A 12,742-nucleotide genomic window follows, 5' to 3' on the forward strand; every position below is an offset into this window, starting at 1 on the left:
TCCGTACGGCAGGTACCTGTGGTATGCCTTTGCAGCGGCAATGATCCGCTAACACGGCGTGGTACACCTGCCCTAAGGGAGTGTGAGGCTTCACATTCATTCGGATTGGTGAAAGAGTTTCATCCAAGTGTGTTGCTGCGGGCAGATTACGTAGTTCGGAGAGGATGGTCTGAGGATGAGGTCCCCCTTGCGGATCATATGCTTCACTTTTGTTTCAGAAGAGCTTTCCAAGAGCTTGACGATCAAGATGAAGCGGGCGAAGACTTAGCATGCGTATCTCAATGGAGGGCTTGTTGCGCGAGGCGCCAGCGAGGTTAATATGCTTGAGCAGTCTACCGCTCCGATAGTCTTGATAGATTGTAAAATCGCCTTCGTTTATGCGATGGTGACCAGGAGTGTCCGCAGCAGCTTGTTCTCTCCGGAGGCTTTCAACGCTCTCAACGGAAAGCGTCTGCTTCGATTCTGCAAGTCTTTGCGAAGCTCCGTTTTGTTTCTATACCGTTGCACCGGAAGTTCACCGCTTTCTCGCCCTTTGATCAGGTCCCAGATATTGATCGCAACTGAACGTAAAGCCTAGTAGCCTCAGCAATCTTCACAACACCCTGTGTCGCGGCTCGTATATTCTTGCATTTTGAGATTGAGGCACCCACTCCCACGCCACAGTCGATGCACAACTGCTGCCATCGGTCCAACACGCTATCATCGCGCCCGTAGTGCAGACTGAACGTCGCCATCGCAGCTGCCAGTCGTTCGTCGCTCGACGCTTGCGCACGCTTGCCTCGAGATTTGGATTTAGTCATACTGGCGGAAACACACCATCAGCGATGTCGACTGACATATCGTGGCACGCACCTGAAGACCGCAGTATCGAGACAGCCAGATGGGGACAAAAGGTCGAGGTGCTTCTGGTGTGCTGTGGAGTGGGAGAAGTGAAAGAGAGTGCTCCAGTCCCACACAGGTCATGGGTCTCCCTTTCACGGCGCGTTGCGGAATGTCCTGTATGAGCTCCTAGGATGCTCTCCTGCGTATGAACGTACCACGGCGCGAGAAATGCGGTTGATCGTTCCATGATGTGAACAAAGCAAGCCACGACACCTGCTCTGCCGGCCTGAGAATGGCATGAATAAAGTCATGGGGAGCTCGTCACTATTGATAGGTCTACGTGTACTGCGACGATTTTCAAAGCGAATGACGTTCAGTTGGTGCAGTCTTCATCAACAAAAGAATAGGAGATGTCATCAATTCACGTCCACCAAATACCCAAATCCGTGGCGGTGGGAGTCTGCAAAAGACTGGGTCCAGGCCCCACGCTTCGTACCTGCATTTGCCACGGAGAAGAAAGCGTCTGAAGCCTAGCAGCGATCAGACGTTCTCGCAGGAAAGCATATCGCACGGCCAGCTGCGCCACTCCAGTTCGTCTCAGGATTTGCAAGACATGAGGGAACTTGTGGGTCGTCATGGTCAGGAGCTTCGTCCAACTTTGTATGTCAGCAAAACTCCACGGGCTGTAGAGGCGGACTTACTGTGTCTCTGATAGAGAAGTCCCCAGTACGAAGCAGGCGCCACCGCCAATTTTCTCCTCCAGAGTTTTGTATCGATAACCACATTCAATCATGTTCATCAGCGTCCGCAAACCGATTTCGTAGGATGGACACATCGGTCCCAACGGCAACGCGTGAGCCGCCTGCTCGACAGGCGGGCAGCCAAATCGCTCGCGATATTCCACAAGCAGCACACAGGATAGACGTTGGACGATCCGGGACTATGCGTCATCCCTTAGCGCCCGCAAGTACACACCCATGATGTCTGCTTCTGGACTCGCGAAGTGTTGGTGACCTGATGAGCAGGGTTGCCAGGCGCTAAGCGGGTCACCCAGCCACCTGATCTCCGACTCCTGCAAGAGGGAGAGCGTAGTGCTATCCGTTCCTTGAAAAGTGTCGAACTGCTGGAGGCGTGACTTATCATTCTGATTGGTTTGTCGGACACGAAACCTGACAGGTCGAAAGAGTGATTTCCGCTCGGTTTGCAAGACGTGGAGCTGAGCCAGCAGATCCTGTAAATAATGGCTGTCCTGAGCATGATCAGTCAAGGGCGAGACATGTAAGATAGACACCCGCTGACTTTCGCCAGGTCACCGATCAGCCCATCGGCGACACGGTGACCGCTGTCCATTGTATCGATCGGTCGTGCACGGGAGTCTCGCACCAAGTCAGCCCGCCACAGCTTAGCCACCGAGAGCATCTTGCGCCATGTGGACAGCTGTCATCGCATCTAGACATATTTGCCGGCATGCCATAGTGACTCGAATCTCGTTGCCTTTGTTATACTCCAGATTCTCCTTCTTCGGCTGTGTACTCGGCATGTGGACCACGATAGGTGGTGTGGTTGTGCCAGCGAGCTTCTCTATGCTGTCTCGTAAACATTTTTCCGTGACATCGCGAGCAAGGACTGCTGGCATGTCTCGCACAGTCTGCAATTGTTCCAACATCCGGTCGATAATTGGGTTGAAAATAAGTCATATGGATCCGGAAGTAAAGTGAATAGTCGAACTGATATTGCCGGCGAAGGCTGTCATTTGCTGCAGTTCCCAAGAAAGACTTCTCGGAAACATCGCAATCGCTGTTGATGACTCAAGCGTCGTCAACCTCATTATCTTTTCCCGCCCTGACTGTATCTTGTCCATCACTCGTCTTTGGGTTTTCGTCCAGCATGTCCTTCAGCCAGTTCTCAGTCTCGACCGCACGCCACCGCTTGGTCGAATCTTCGCACAACAAGCCTTCCAGCAACAGCCGGACATTCATCGTCGCGGTGACAACATGTGATTCGGTAAGTCTACGGATCCAGCTTTCGTGCTGAATTCTGCTTGGGGGGCAATCGGATGACCATGCGTTCGAACGCGCGTCGTACTCGGTGAGGTACTGAGTAGCGATGATTCCTAAAGACCACATGTCGACGGCGTTCGTGTAGCGCGTCTCCGGCGTCCAGAATTCTGGAGCCACGTATATACTTGAGCCGGCGTATGTTTTCATGCTACCCAAGGCATCGAACTTCGCTGTTCCAAAGTCGGCAATTTTTGCAGTCAACAATCGTTGTCCGTGCTGTACCACCAAGACGTTGTCTGGTTTAAGGTCTCGATGCGTGAAACCTTTCGAATGCATAAAGCTGAGTCCACTCGCGAGGTGAAGCAAAAGCTTGGGACTGTCGCGGCGATCAAGATCGAATGAAGTGAGATCACACGGAATCCATTCCATGATCAACCACGGTGGTTCGTTCATGTGCCATCCTGTCACGACTTCTATGGTCTCGACTATGTGTGGCTTAATCCTGTTAGTACGTCAAGCGAAAAGCGATTCATCCGTTGAACTTACATGCCGAAGACTGGCCAAGTTCTTGAACTCTTGTGTTAGGGACTCCCAACGCTTTCGAACCAAGCCTGCGCTATCTGCCATTTTGAAGTGCGGCACCTTCGCAGCAAAGACTTCGCCAGAGTGCAGCTCGTTCACCCTCATGACAGATGCAAACGTGCCTGCACTTGATGTTCCAGTCTGTTCAAGTTTGTAGACTGCTTTGTGTTGGCCAAGCCTTACGTGGAACGTGGACGCACCCACAGACGGGTCGGTATATCCAGAAGGCCTTGGCAAAGACTCCATGAATTCCTTGCTGAATTTCTCGGCGTTCGCTCTGTAATTTCTCTTGCCTGAAGCCGAGAGACTGGGCTGCCAAACCCGAAATGTGATTTCGCCTAGGTCGATAGTGATTGGTGAAGTGAGTTCCAGGGAATCCGTCTGGTTAAGCACAACGGTACGGTCCCGCTTGCGCTCATCTGCATCGACATGTACTTGAACAGGGTTTTTCGAGATGTTAGTGAATCGAGGGTTATGCGAACCCGGTGAGAGGTCGATCCTCAAGTGCCGTCGACTAATACCACTCCTGTTATCTTTGGCGAGTTGTATGTCGCAAACATCGGGATCGTCCGACGACCCCAGAATCCAACCGTCAGGCGAAAACATATTTTCTCCAAAAGCTAGACCAAGGAATGGCCCAAAGAGCTTGCATGTTTGCGCGCCTCTCCACTCAGCTTGCGGCCCTTCACTGCTTTGCGGTCGACAGAACTCATATCTCTTGTTCGTTGGGATCTTAGCGAAGTTCGTCGAGCCTGTAATATTTCCAAAAATGACGACAAAGACAGAAAGATCTGTACTCATTGTGTGAGGACAAGATGTGCCGGAGAGGAATGTAAGTGACGAGTTCAGTCCAGCCGCAGCCGTAATATGTGTACGCGCTGCCTGGAGGAGGACGAGGAGCTAGCTGCATGCGGCGGCAACGTTGATTGGATCTAGTCTTCCGCTGAACAATAGGGTCCTATGTCCGGCGCTTTGATTTGCTACTCGTTCTTTTGCTCCGCCTTGCCTTCGAAACGCCAGACTCTCTCTGCCTGTGCGGTCTCCCCTGCGGCAAGCTCCCTCGTCCATTTGCTTCTTTGTTACAGTGCCTTTGCGTGTCTCCCTTCGCCAAGAACGTCGCGATCAGTTTCCCTTCCTGCAAAGCGGAGTCGACACGGAGCTGATCTGCCTCGTCTTTCCAGTAGTTCTGATCTTCAATTGACTGTCGGCACGCTCGTACTCGATCCCGACTATATCCGGCTCTTTGCAACCGCCGTGCAATGTTGTGTCTTGTGCGTTTCCAGTCTGCCATACAGTGCTCTTGAAATATCTGCGTTAACAGCTCTGCACACAGATGCCGAGCTTCACACTCCCAGTATGAAGGCACTTCGATTGCCTCTCGAATCTCATCCACCTCTTTCGCTGACCGCTTTGCATGCTCTACTTCGCAGATATACTCATAAGACTGCTGTGGATTTGGCTGTTGGAATTTAGGTGGAGGAGTTTCGTCCTGTCGGCGAACGACTTCGGTCTCTAGGCGCGATGCCAGCTCTTCGGCACAGATCGATGGTATGCAAAATTGCGTCGGCGTGCTCATAGTCTGCTGATGAAAAGAGAGATGGTGGGGAGGCAGGTCGATGTTGGAATGATGCTGGAACTTCGAGCAAGGAACGCGACGCATCCGCTTACTAATTTCATTAGATACTAGCCTAATACGGACGACGAAGATCAGCAGAGAGTGCGAACAATCTGCAGTCGAGCTTTCGCTTACTTAGCACTTCTCACTAACAGGATGCTCCTTGCTCCTCTCTCTTCACCCCTGTAGGCTTGCTCCTTGCTCTTCTCTCTTTACAGCTGGAACTGGCTGCTGGGCTGGGCTGCTGGGTACGATGGGCCTATAGCATGTTCGACGTATTTTCCATTGGCTTTGGGCGCGGTAGACGCACATCCATGCAGGTCAATGAATCGCAATGGGTACACCCACTAGTGCGGCCTGTGTCCCGCTCCACCAGAACACAGCAGGTCTCACGCCTGTTGGTCTATCGCTGGTACATGCATAGCATACATACGGTTTTTACCTTACACTGGAATTTGTGCAATGACGACGGTGGCACCAACCATTCGTTTCTCGTCACGCCGACGACGGGTTGTGTGGATAAACGTGAGCATCTGCCAGTACCACCATCATACACGCAAATTGCAGTATTATACAGCATGCTCAGAGTCTAGGTGATGTTTTGATATTAGTCCAGTTTCTTTGAGGCTGTGGTGGATGCAGAATGTGTTTTCCGCTGGCGACAAAGTAAATGTGCTTCGAATCACCAAGGATACATACGACGACGTAAGATCTGTATGTTAGGTTCCTGACGGAATCAGATGTCACTCAATCATGGTGGGACCAGGCACGATCGAGTTAGTACTCATTGAAGTACCTGTGGACAGAAGCGTGGAGCGGGAGCGGTCTGCGGAGGAGTTGCAACACCGTCACAACGCTCGATACGTACACGTACTTTGTCATAACCCTTAGCTCAAGCAGAGAGCAACACCAGCGCTGTGACGCACTTGTCCCGGGGTTCATCGCGAAGCCCTGCCCATGCTCCACGATCAAAGCACCTTCACGACCCGCGCAGATTGCCATAACCATCGCAAGCGATTATGGCGGTCCTCGGATCTCAACCTCACTGCCGTCGCTGCTGTACGCATTTTCCAGTTTTCTTGTCGACCAGCGGGCCGAGTGCAAAAGCTTGAAGATGAGCGTCGACAGCCCGTATAACATCAGCGACAAGACGGACCTAGCGATAGCAGTAGCGACAGTGGCGATGGCATTGAATTATATTCCCTAGATCCGTGATCCAGCGCTACACGTCCTAGTGTTCAGCTGCATGGTGTCTAATGGCCACGATGTCCGGAGTCAGCAGTCCCACTGGAGTGGCAACCTGTCTGTAATATCTGCTGAGCGAGTCGGAATCCCATTGACCGGTTGTGACCGCTACGTGTGCGGCAGCTAGGCCTTCGCTGCAATGATCGACGCCCAATACTTTCGCTTGCAACTTATACCCGTTGATTTTCAAGAACATGTCTGCAGCCACAAGTGCAGCTCTCTTGTTGCCGTCCGCATACGCGTGATTCTTCATTATCTTCTCGGACAGAACTGCGGCAAGCTTAAAGATGTCCGCCTCTTGGGTATAATGCCTGACATTGATCGGGGATTTGACGGCAGACTCTAACATTGCGGGTTGGGTCGGCACTGCATCCGCAATCAAGGTGATATAAAGCCGCTGTATTTGTGCCGCTGTAAGGAACCGGTATGTACGTTGTCGAGATGACATGCTGTAGATGATAGGAAGCCCTTCAAGTCGTGGGCGGTCCGATTTGAGGACTTCTTAAGTATAGGTACGGCAGCGAAGTGGGGTTGGTGCCTAATCAGCCAAGACATCCTAAATAGGATTAGCTTCGAAGCGTTTGTAGACACGTATGCGGCACCATGGAAGTCGTACTCAGTATTGACACAAAAATCCCGAAAGCATCTCCGGCAGCATCCTAAAATATGAAGGCGCTGCTATCAGCTGTGAGCCGTCCGTCAGCCACATCTTGGCTCAGCTCTGCGACACCTAGGCGGCTGCACACCTCGAGTGCTAAACTCGTTACAATCAATGCCAAGGGCGTACCAGAATATAAGGCAGTGTCAATATGGCTCGGTGGAATCAACGAAGCCTTCGCTCTCGTCCCTATCGCTGTTGGCGAAGCACTCAGGACGATGCCAAACCAGAGTGGGCGTTTCCCAAAGCCTGACACTCACCGCCTTACTTTCGACCACTCTAGCCAGGCTTTTATGCAAGGTGAGGAACATCAGGATTTCTATCTCGGACGGTAATCTCACCTTCGCAAAGTGTCAGCACCATATCCTCGCCTAGTACTTGACCGAGATCTTCCAAGGCAGAGCGACCGCGATACCAGTCCAGCGACTCTGTTTTGTTTCGCCGCCACATACACTATTGCATTAGATGGTACAGCGGACGGTATGCTCTTCACTCCTCTCGTGGGTGCTATCGCTAACGTACCAATAGCACACTTTGCCCAGCAGTCAAAAGAAACATATGCCCAGCTAGACTCCACTCTAGACATCTTGAAATCGAGATAATACTGGCACCTCTTCAACATCTATTCCGAGGCGTATGTTAGTGTACAGTGCCTGAAACTACCCCATTGCTTTCCGTAGCGCCTCATTTGTCTTTCGCTCAAAATATTCTAGCCGGGTCTCGACACGATATTACCGGCTCGTTATACTTCCATGGCGGGAGAGATGTAATGGATCTTGTGCGATGAAGTTGACTCTGTCCTTGGATACCAGATATAGGCAGACTCGATAAGCCGGAACCCTCCTATGCATGGGCGGTGCGGACCGAGGATAATCTCAACTACATTTGGCGGAGTGTTGACACATTTGCAACCGTTGGACGTGTCAGGATGTTCCAGCGGCGGCGCCCGTAAATGTTGGAAGGACGAATGCATATGGCTGCACGACGTTGTATGAAGAGACTATAGGGTCATCGCCAGGTCACAGCATTCCTTCGTTGTCTTAACAACTCAGACTGGCGCCTGTTAGGAAGAATATCGCATCGGTCCTCCGTAGTGGGCTCTCACTGCGTAACCTACCCTACTACTAGCATCCGATATTTTAACGTCGAAATATTGGTTTTACATACAAATACCGTCCGGGCGTAAGGCGGAGTCGGCTCCGGCACCCAGAAATATTGGCCCTTGGGATGTTGGCCTGATTTTGGCGACTGCTGCCTGAAACGGCCCAATGCTAGGATCGTTGTTCTTCATCAGCCAATCGTAGAAAGTGAAGTTGCATCCTGGAGTCTAGACCTACACGTAGCTCTGTCTTGTCGAGCGACGTTGGCATTGCGCCAGTGGGTGTACCCGTGCGATTCAGCGACCCGCATGGAACGCAATACCTCGTGCGATACTGGCGGAAAGGAGGATGTGTCAGTATGTGGACGAAGTCCTTTATGCGTGTTGATACTCACCGGTACAATGCCGGGTTATCGGCATTCAACGTACAATGCAGACCTGCGGCCAGAAGCTCTGGGAAGGTGTGCTGTCTTGCGTTCCCACACACCTAGCAGCTCATTGGAGATAGGGCACAGTTCCAAAAAGATCTTCGCATCGGCGTACTTCTTGACCAAGTGGGGATGCTTCAGCAGGGCGTAGCCATGACCAATTCGCTTGGCATTGAGAAGCAGTGCGTCGTAGAGATTACTATTATCGGGGTTGTGAAAGCCAGATTCGGCTTCCGATTCTGTGGTACGAATCCACCGGTAACATGAAAGGTGTGCTGATATCCAGCTTCTCGCACGTCTTTGTAAACGCAAGCAGGAGATCAGCGTAGTGGCCAATGTGATTTGGGCGATCTTCAGCGCCGACCAGGTCGAAGCCACAAGTCAGGATACGCCAGTTTCAACTTGATGCAGTCTTCCAGCTCTGACTTCATCTTGGCGTGTGGTATGCTTCGAGGTGTGCAGTAGATGATCTTGAGCCCGAATGGAAACCGATCGCCGTACTGCTGCTTCTTCTTCTCGACTTCCTCACAGACAATCTCCATCTGCTCGTTGTGGCCGAGCTTGCCCACACCATCGTCAGCTGGGTCTTGACTTGTCCATGAGCATTTGGCGTTTCCAATATACCAGCGATACACGCTCGCATAATTCATAAGCCCCTTAAACGCACGGGTACCTTGGTTGAAGCACGCCCAGACACCGTTGGTTGTTTGATGCTCGGCGTACGCTTTGTTGGGTGTAATGATCATCTTCTCCGGAGCCCAGCATTCCGCACTGTCCAGCTGTTCGTTGCAATTGTCAGCTCAGTACTTTGTTGGCACTTCGCCGAATGTCATGTCTGCAGGAAACTGCTCCCGAAAGTCGGTCCACTTCATCCATGATGCATTTTCTGGGCTCTTCCAATTGATGTCGTAATTCTCTGTGAAGATATTGCCCGTCTTTGTGTCTTTTGGCAGAACATTAAACTGGATTTCTGTTTCCGCAAGATCCTGAGGCTTCAGTAGCGCCCGTTTACTCCGAATGAACATCGTGTTCTTCAATTGTTGTGCGTACGGGAACAGCTTCTCTGCGGGTAGCTCTGCGTTGAAGTAAAGATGGAGATGAGCACCCTTCGGCATGAGGCAGGCAATTTCGAAAATTATGCTCCGCTCGATTCGCTGCTTGTTGACCAAGAACTTGCCGCCCATGTCCAGCTGATCGGGCCTTGGTAGTTCTTCACGGCCCACATTGCCGAACAGTTCGAAGCGCTCGTGCTCTCTGAGTTTGGTAATTACTTCGCCGACTTGCACTTCTAATGACGAAGCACGTTGTCTTGCCGGCTCATCCCAAGCCGACTCGCGCTCGTCGGCTAAGAGCTCCCTTTTCCTCGTCTAACTGCACAGCCGCCGGCAAGTACCAGGCAGCAACTTGCGAAGCCGACGGTATGCCTTGCTTTGGCACTGGCCACCCCCAGCCACTCGCGCAGCCTGTAAACGGGTCTGAGACTGTTGGTCTTCCAGCATTCGCAGCTTGCACAATCTGAACGTAGGTCACTTGACTTTGTGGCTACATCAAAGTGCCTCAATATCTCCACCCCCCCAACCAAGAGCGAAGCTGTGCGAGGACAGCCAGAGCCATTAGTAAGATGACCACTACACATGTGACGGACTTTCATCTAACCATCGCAGTGGTTCTTTCACCGACCGTTTTGGATCCATTCTTTCGGCATGGTCTCGTGCTCGGCGCCATGCGAGAGCCAGAAGCGCAAAACTACCACGACTTCCAGCAAACACCGATGTTGCTGGCATTCCGATTACGGCACGCCTTTCGCAATTAAAGCGTCGAATGCTGGGGCTCTAACGACGGCAAAGCGTATGGTGGTGTTTGTGATGCAAGACGGAGATAAAAGTGGGTACTGATGAAAGGCAGTGATGTTGTTGTAGTTTTCTGAGTCCGCGGCCGGGTGGACCGGGCTCAACTATCTAGTGTCTTAGCAAGCGTGCTCTGCAGTCTCGACTGGTGTTCCCAAAGTGCCTTAGCCTGCGACATTCTGGGAGCGACGGGACCGGCAACGATACCCACTTTCAAGTCCCTGTAGACTGCGATGCAAAGGGAACACGACAGATTCGAACGTGCAAGACGATGAATCCCTTGATGATTAATGCGGATGATGGAGTGGCCTTGACAACTTTGTTTCTGAGTTCGACATCACGTCCTTCGGTGGCAGCTGCGACTTTTTTAGATGTTGGGTGAAAGAACGAGGAGATTCTTGTTACACGTGTCAATACTTTAGAATACATGGTCCCACAACAATTCGCCCAGAAACCGATCCCATCGTGCCATCCATCTATCCCGTTCATGGCACTTCTTTGCAAGCAAGCACACTGCTTTCCTGCACTACGGTGGAGTGAATCAGTGATTATCTGTGGTCAGATGAAGCGGCTGCTCTAGAAGCCTATGTATATGACATGTCTGCGCTCTCGTTCAAGAATGTGGGGTCGTACATGGCAAAGCTCTGTCCCCACGCATTGGTGTTCATACTATGACCGGTCGCATCATCGTCTGTGCCGGACGGACTGTACACTACTACACCAGCAGACTTTTGCGATATCGGCCATCAAAAGCGTGCAAGAGCAGCCATGCAACAAAGTACTGTATGAATCCTCCCAGCCAATCGGTACAGGGAGGAATGGTGGGTCGAAATGCACCATCGGCTGCCTGAATCCTGGTAGAAAGTGCGTCTCGTCCATCTTGTCATGGAAGGAATCCGGCATCGGTGACACCCGGTGTGTATGTTGTGGGTTGATGTTGACATCAGACAAAGGGCATGAATACCCAGTGACCGCGGTTTGTGGCCCGAGTGGCAATGTAGACAGATCACTTGGCTCGTAGAAGCCACCGATGATTGAGGGGTTGGTCGTGCGATGGGGTGTACCTGGATCAAGTTTAAGATGGCGGTGGCTATCTGCTTGAGTCGCGCGGGCTGCCATGATCGGGGATTTGTGAAACGTTTCGACGGATGGAAGATCCTGGACGAGCTCTGCTTTGCTACCGAGGAAGCCGTTATTCGTAGATTGAGCAATTTGCATTGTGGGAGGTAGCGCAGAGTGTTCTGCCGTCTTTGAGGAGCGGTCTGCGTGACGGCCGTAGTATCCACGAAGACATGGCTTTTTTAGATCCCTGCAACGTACACAGTCGCCCTCTTCCTCCCATTTGCATCTGGAATGAGCCACTCGACAACTCTGGCACGGTGGCTTTCGACGTCTCGATCGATGGATGCTGGGCCAGTCTTTCGCAGTTCAAGTCAAGGCGTGAGACAGCCATCCTTTCTCATCACTCGGCTTCTTTCCATTGACTCTCTTCTAAAACATGATCTTTGTATTCATCATGTTCTTTTTGACACTCTCCGCCGACTACCACGGGTTTGCTGGTCCGAGGGAGCATGCGCTTTAGGGCATTCGTCAGATAGATTCGTTCTGGCAGCTCTCGATGGCATGCAGGAGTCCGCAGGTAGCTCCAGCCATGAAGTCGAATGGTTTTCTCCTTAGCAAGTTCGAAAATCTCGGGCTCGTATGTAGCAGGGCACGCTAGTAACAGGGCACGCTAGTAGCAGGGCACGCTAGTAATAGGGCACGCTACGACAAGGCGAAATGTTTTGGCGGCCCGAGCATCCGAAAGAATTTATAAACGAACCCTACATACAGTCCCAGGCTCTTCGCAGTCTCGCCAATCTTACACGTACCCTACGCTCCTCGCATTCTTGCCAATCTTACAAAAGCATGACTAGCACCGTCCCATTCCTGGACGAGCTTTGGGATGACACGTTCTCATACCTGTCAAGCCAAGATATCGGGAGGTGCAGGTTAGCTTGCAAAAAATTTGAGCAGCGGTCGACTCCTTACCTACGACGTCATCGAGTGATCAGGTGGAGGAAGAAAGCGGATCAAGCTTGGCTACGGAACGCAGACCAATATCAGACAATCGCGTGTCATATTGTGAGCCTGACATTCGACTTCAGGGTCGACGTCTCTGCTCAATCACACGCAGCGCCGAGCCAGCAGACATTGTTACGCTTGGCAGATGAGGAAAACGAAGAAAAAAAGTTACTAGATCGTCTTCCAACGGTCTTGTCTCACTTCGAAAGGCTCACATCGGTGCACATTCCGAGCGGACACGGGGTAGATGCTCCAGACGAGGCCGATGATATCCTTGCCTGGGACCCGGGTTCAGATGAAGACGCACTGAAAGTCCTCGATGCTATTGGAGACAGTCTCGGGGGAAGAAACGAAAAATTCGAATTGTTGTCCCTCGGGTCAC

The 12,742-nt window shown here is 51.8% G+C and overlaps 6 protein-coding genes across 6 annotated transcripts; 1 reads left to right on the forward strand and 5 right to left on the reverse strand.

Annotated features, from left to right (window-relative positions):
• Positions 1-375: 375 nt before the first annotated feature.
• M409DRAFT_71633 (uncharacterized protein) lies at positions 376-734 on the reverse strand (the record flags this gene model as incomplete). Its single annotated transcript, XM_033819258.1, has 2 exons — positions 376-573; positions 651-734. 2 exons carry the CDS (start codon positions 732-734, stop codon positions 376-378), a joined length of 282 nt encoding a protein of 93 aa, XP_033659360.1.
• Positions 735-2,630: 1,896 nt separating this feature from the next.
• On the reverse strand, positions 2,631-4,980 carry M409DRAFT_38227 (uncharacterized protein; the record flags this gene model as incomplete). Its single annotated transcript, XM_033810889.1, has 3 exons — positions 2,631-3,317; positions 3,369-4,200; positions 4,427-4,980. The coding sequence occupies 3 exons, from the start codon at positions 4,978-4,980 to the stop codon at positions 2,631-2,633; spliced, it is 2,073 nt and encodes a 690-aa protein (XP_033659361.1).
• A 1,270-nt stretch (positions 4,981-6,250) lies between these two features.
• Positions 6,251-6,712, reverse strand: M409DRAFT_31026 (uncharacterized protein; the record flags this gene model as incomplete). Its single annotated transcript, XM_033810167.1, has 1 exon — positions 6,251-6,712. The coding sequence occupies one exon, from the start codon at positions 6,710-6,712 to the stop codon at positions 6,251-6,253; it is 462 nt and encodes a 153-aa protein (XP_033659362.1).
• Positions 6,713-6,996: 284 nt separating this feature from the next.
• On the forward strand, positions 6,997-7,401 carry M409DRAFT_33459 (uncharacterized protein; the record flags this gene model as incomplete). Its single annotated transcript, XM_033810292.1, has 2 exons — positions 6,997-7,222; positions 7,274-7,401. Coding segments are annotated over 2 exons (354 nt in total), but the record flags the coding sequence as incomplete, so codon positions are not given.
• A 1,011-nt stretch (positions 7,402-8,412) lies between these two features.
• On the reverse strand, positions 8,413-10,174 carry M409DRAFT_71635 (uncharacterized protein; the record flags this gene model as incomplete). Its single annotated transcript, XM_033819259.1, has 5 exons — positions 8,413-8,474; positions 8,509-8,648; positions 8,828-9,228; positions 9,268-9,816; positions 10,106-10,174. 5 exons carry the CDS (start codon positions 10,172-10,174, stop codon positions 8,413-8,415), a joined length of 1,221 nt encoding a protein of 406 aa, XP_033659364.1.
• An 806-nt stretch (positions 10,175-10,980) lies between these two features.
• Positions 10,981-11,514, reverse strand: M409DRAFT_61633 (uncharacterized protein; the record flags this gene model as incomplete). The annotated part of the gene is made up of 1 exon (XM_033814820.1): positions 10,981-11,514. One exon carries the CDS (start codon positions 11,512-11,514, stop codon positions 10,981-10,983), a length of 534 nt encoding a protein of 177 aa, XP_033659365.1.
• Between the last annotated feature and the right edge of the window lie 1,228 nt (positions 11,515-12,742).

This window comes from Zasmidium cellare, assembly GCF_010093935.1.
Source record: "Zasmidium cellare ATCC 36951 unplaced genomic scaffold M409scaffold_84, whole genome shotgun sequence".
NCBI lineage: Eukaryota > Fungi > Ascomycota > Dothideomycetes > Mycosphaerellales > Mycosphaerellaceae > Zasmidium > Zasmidium cellare.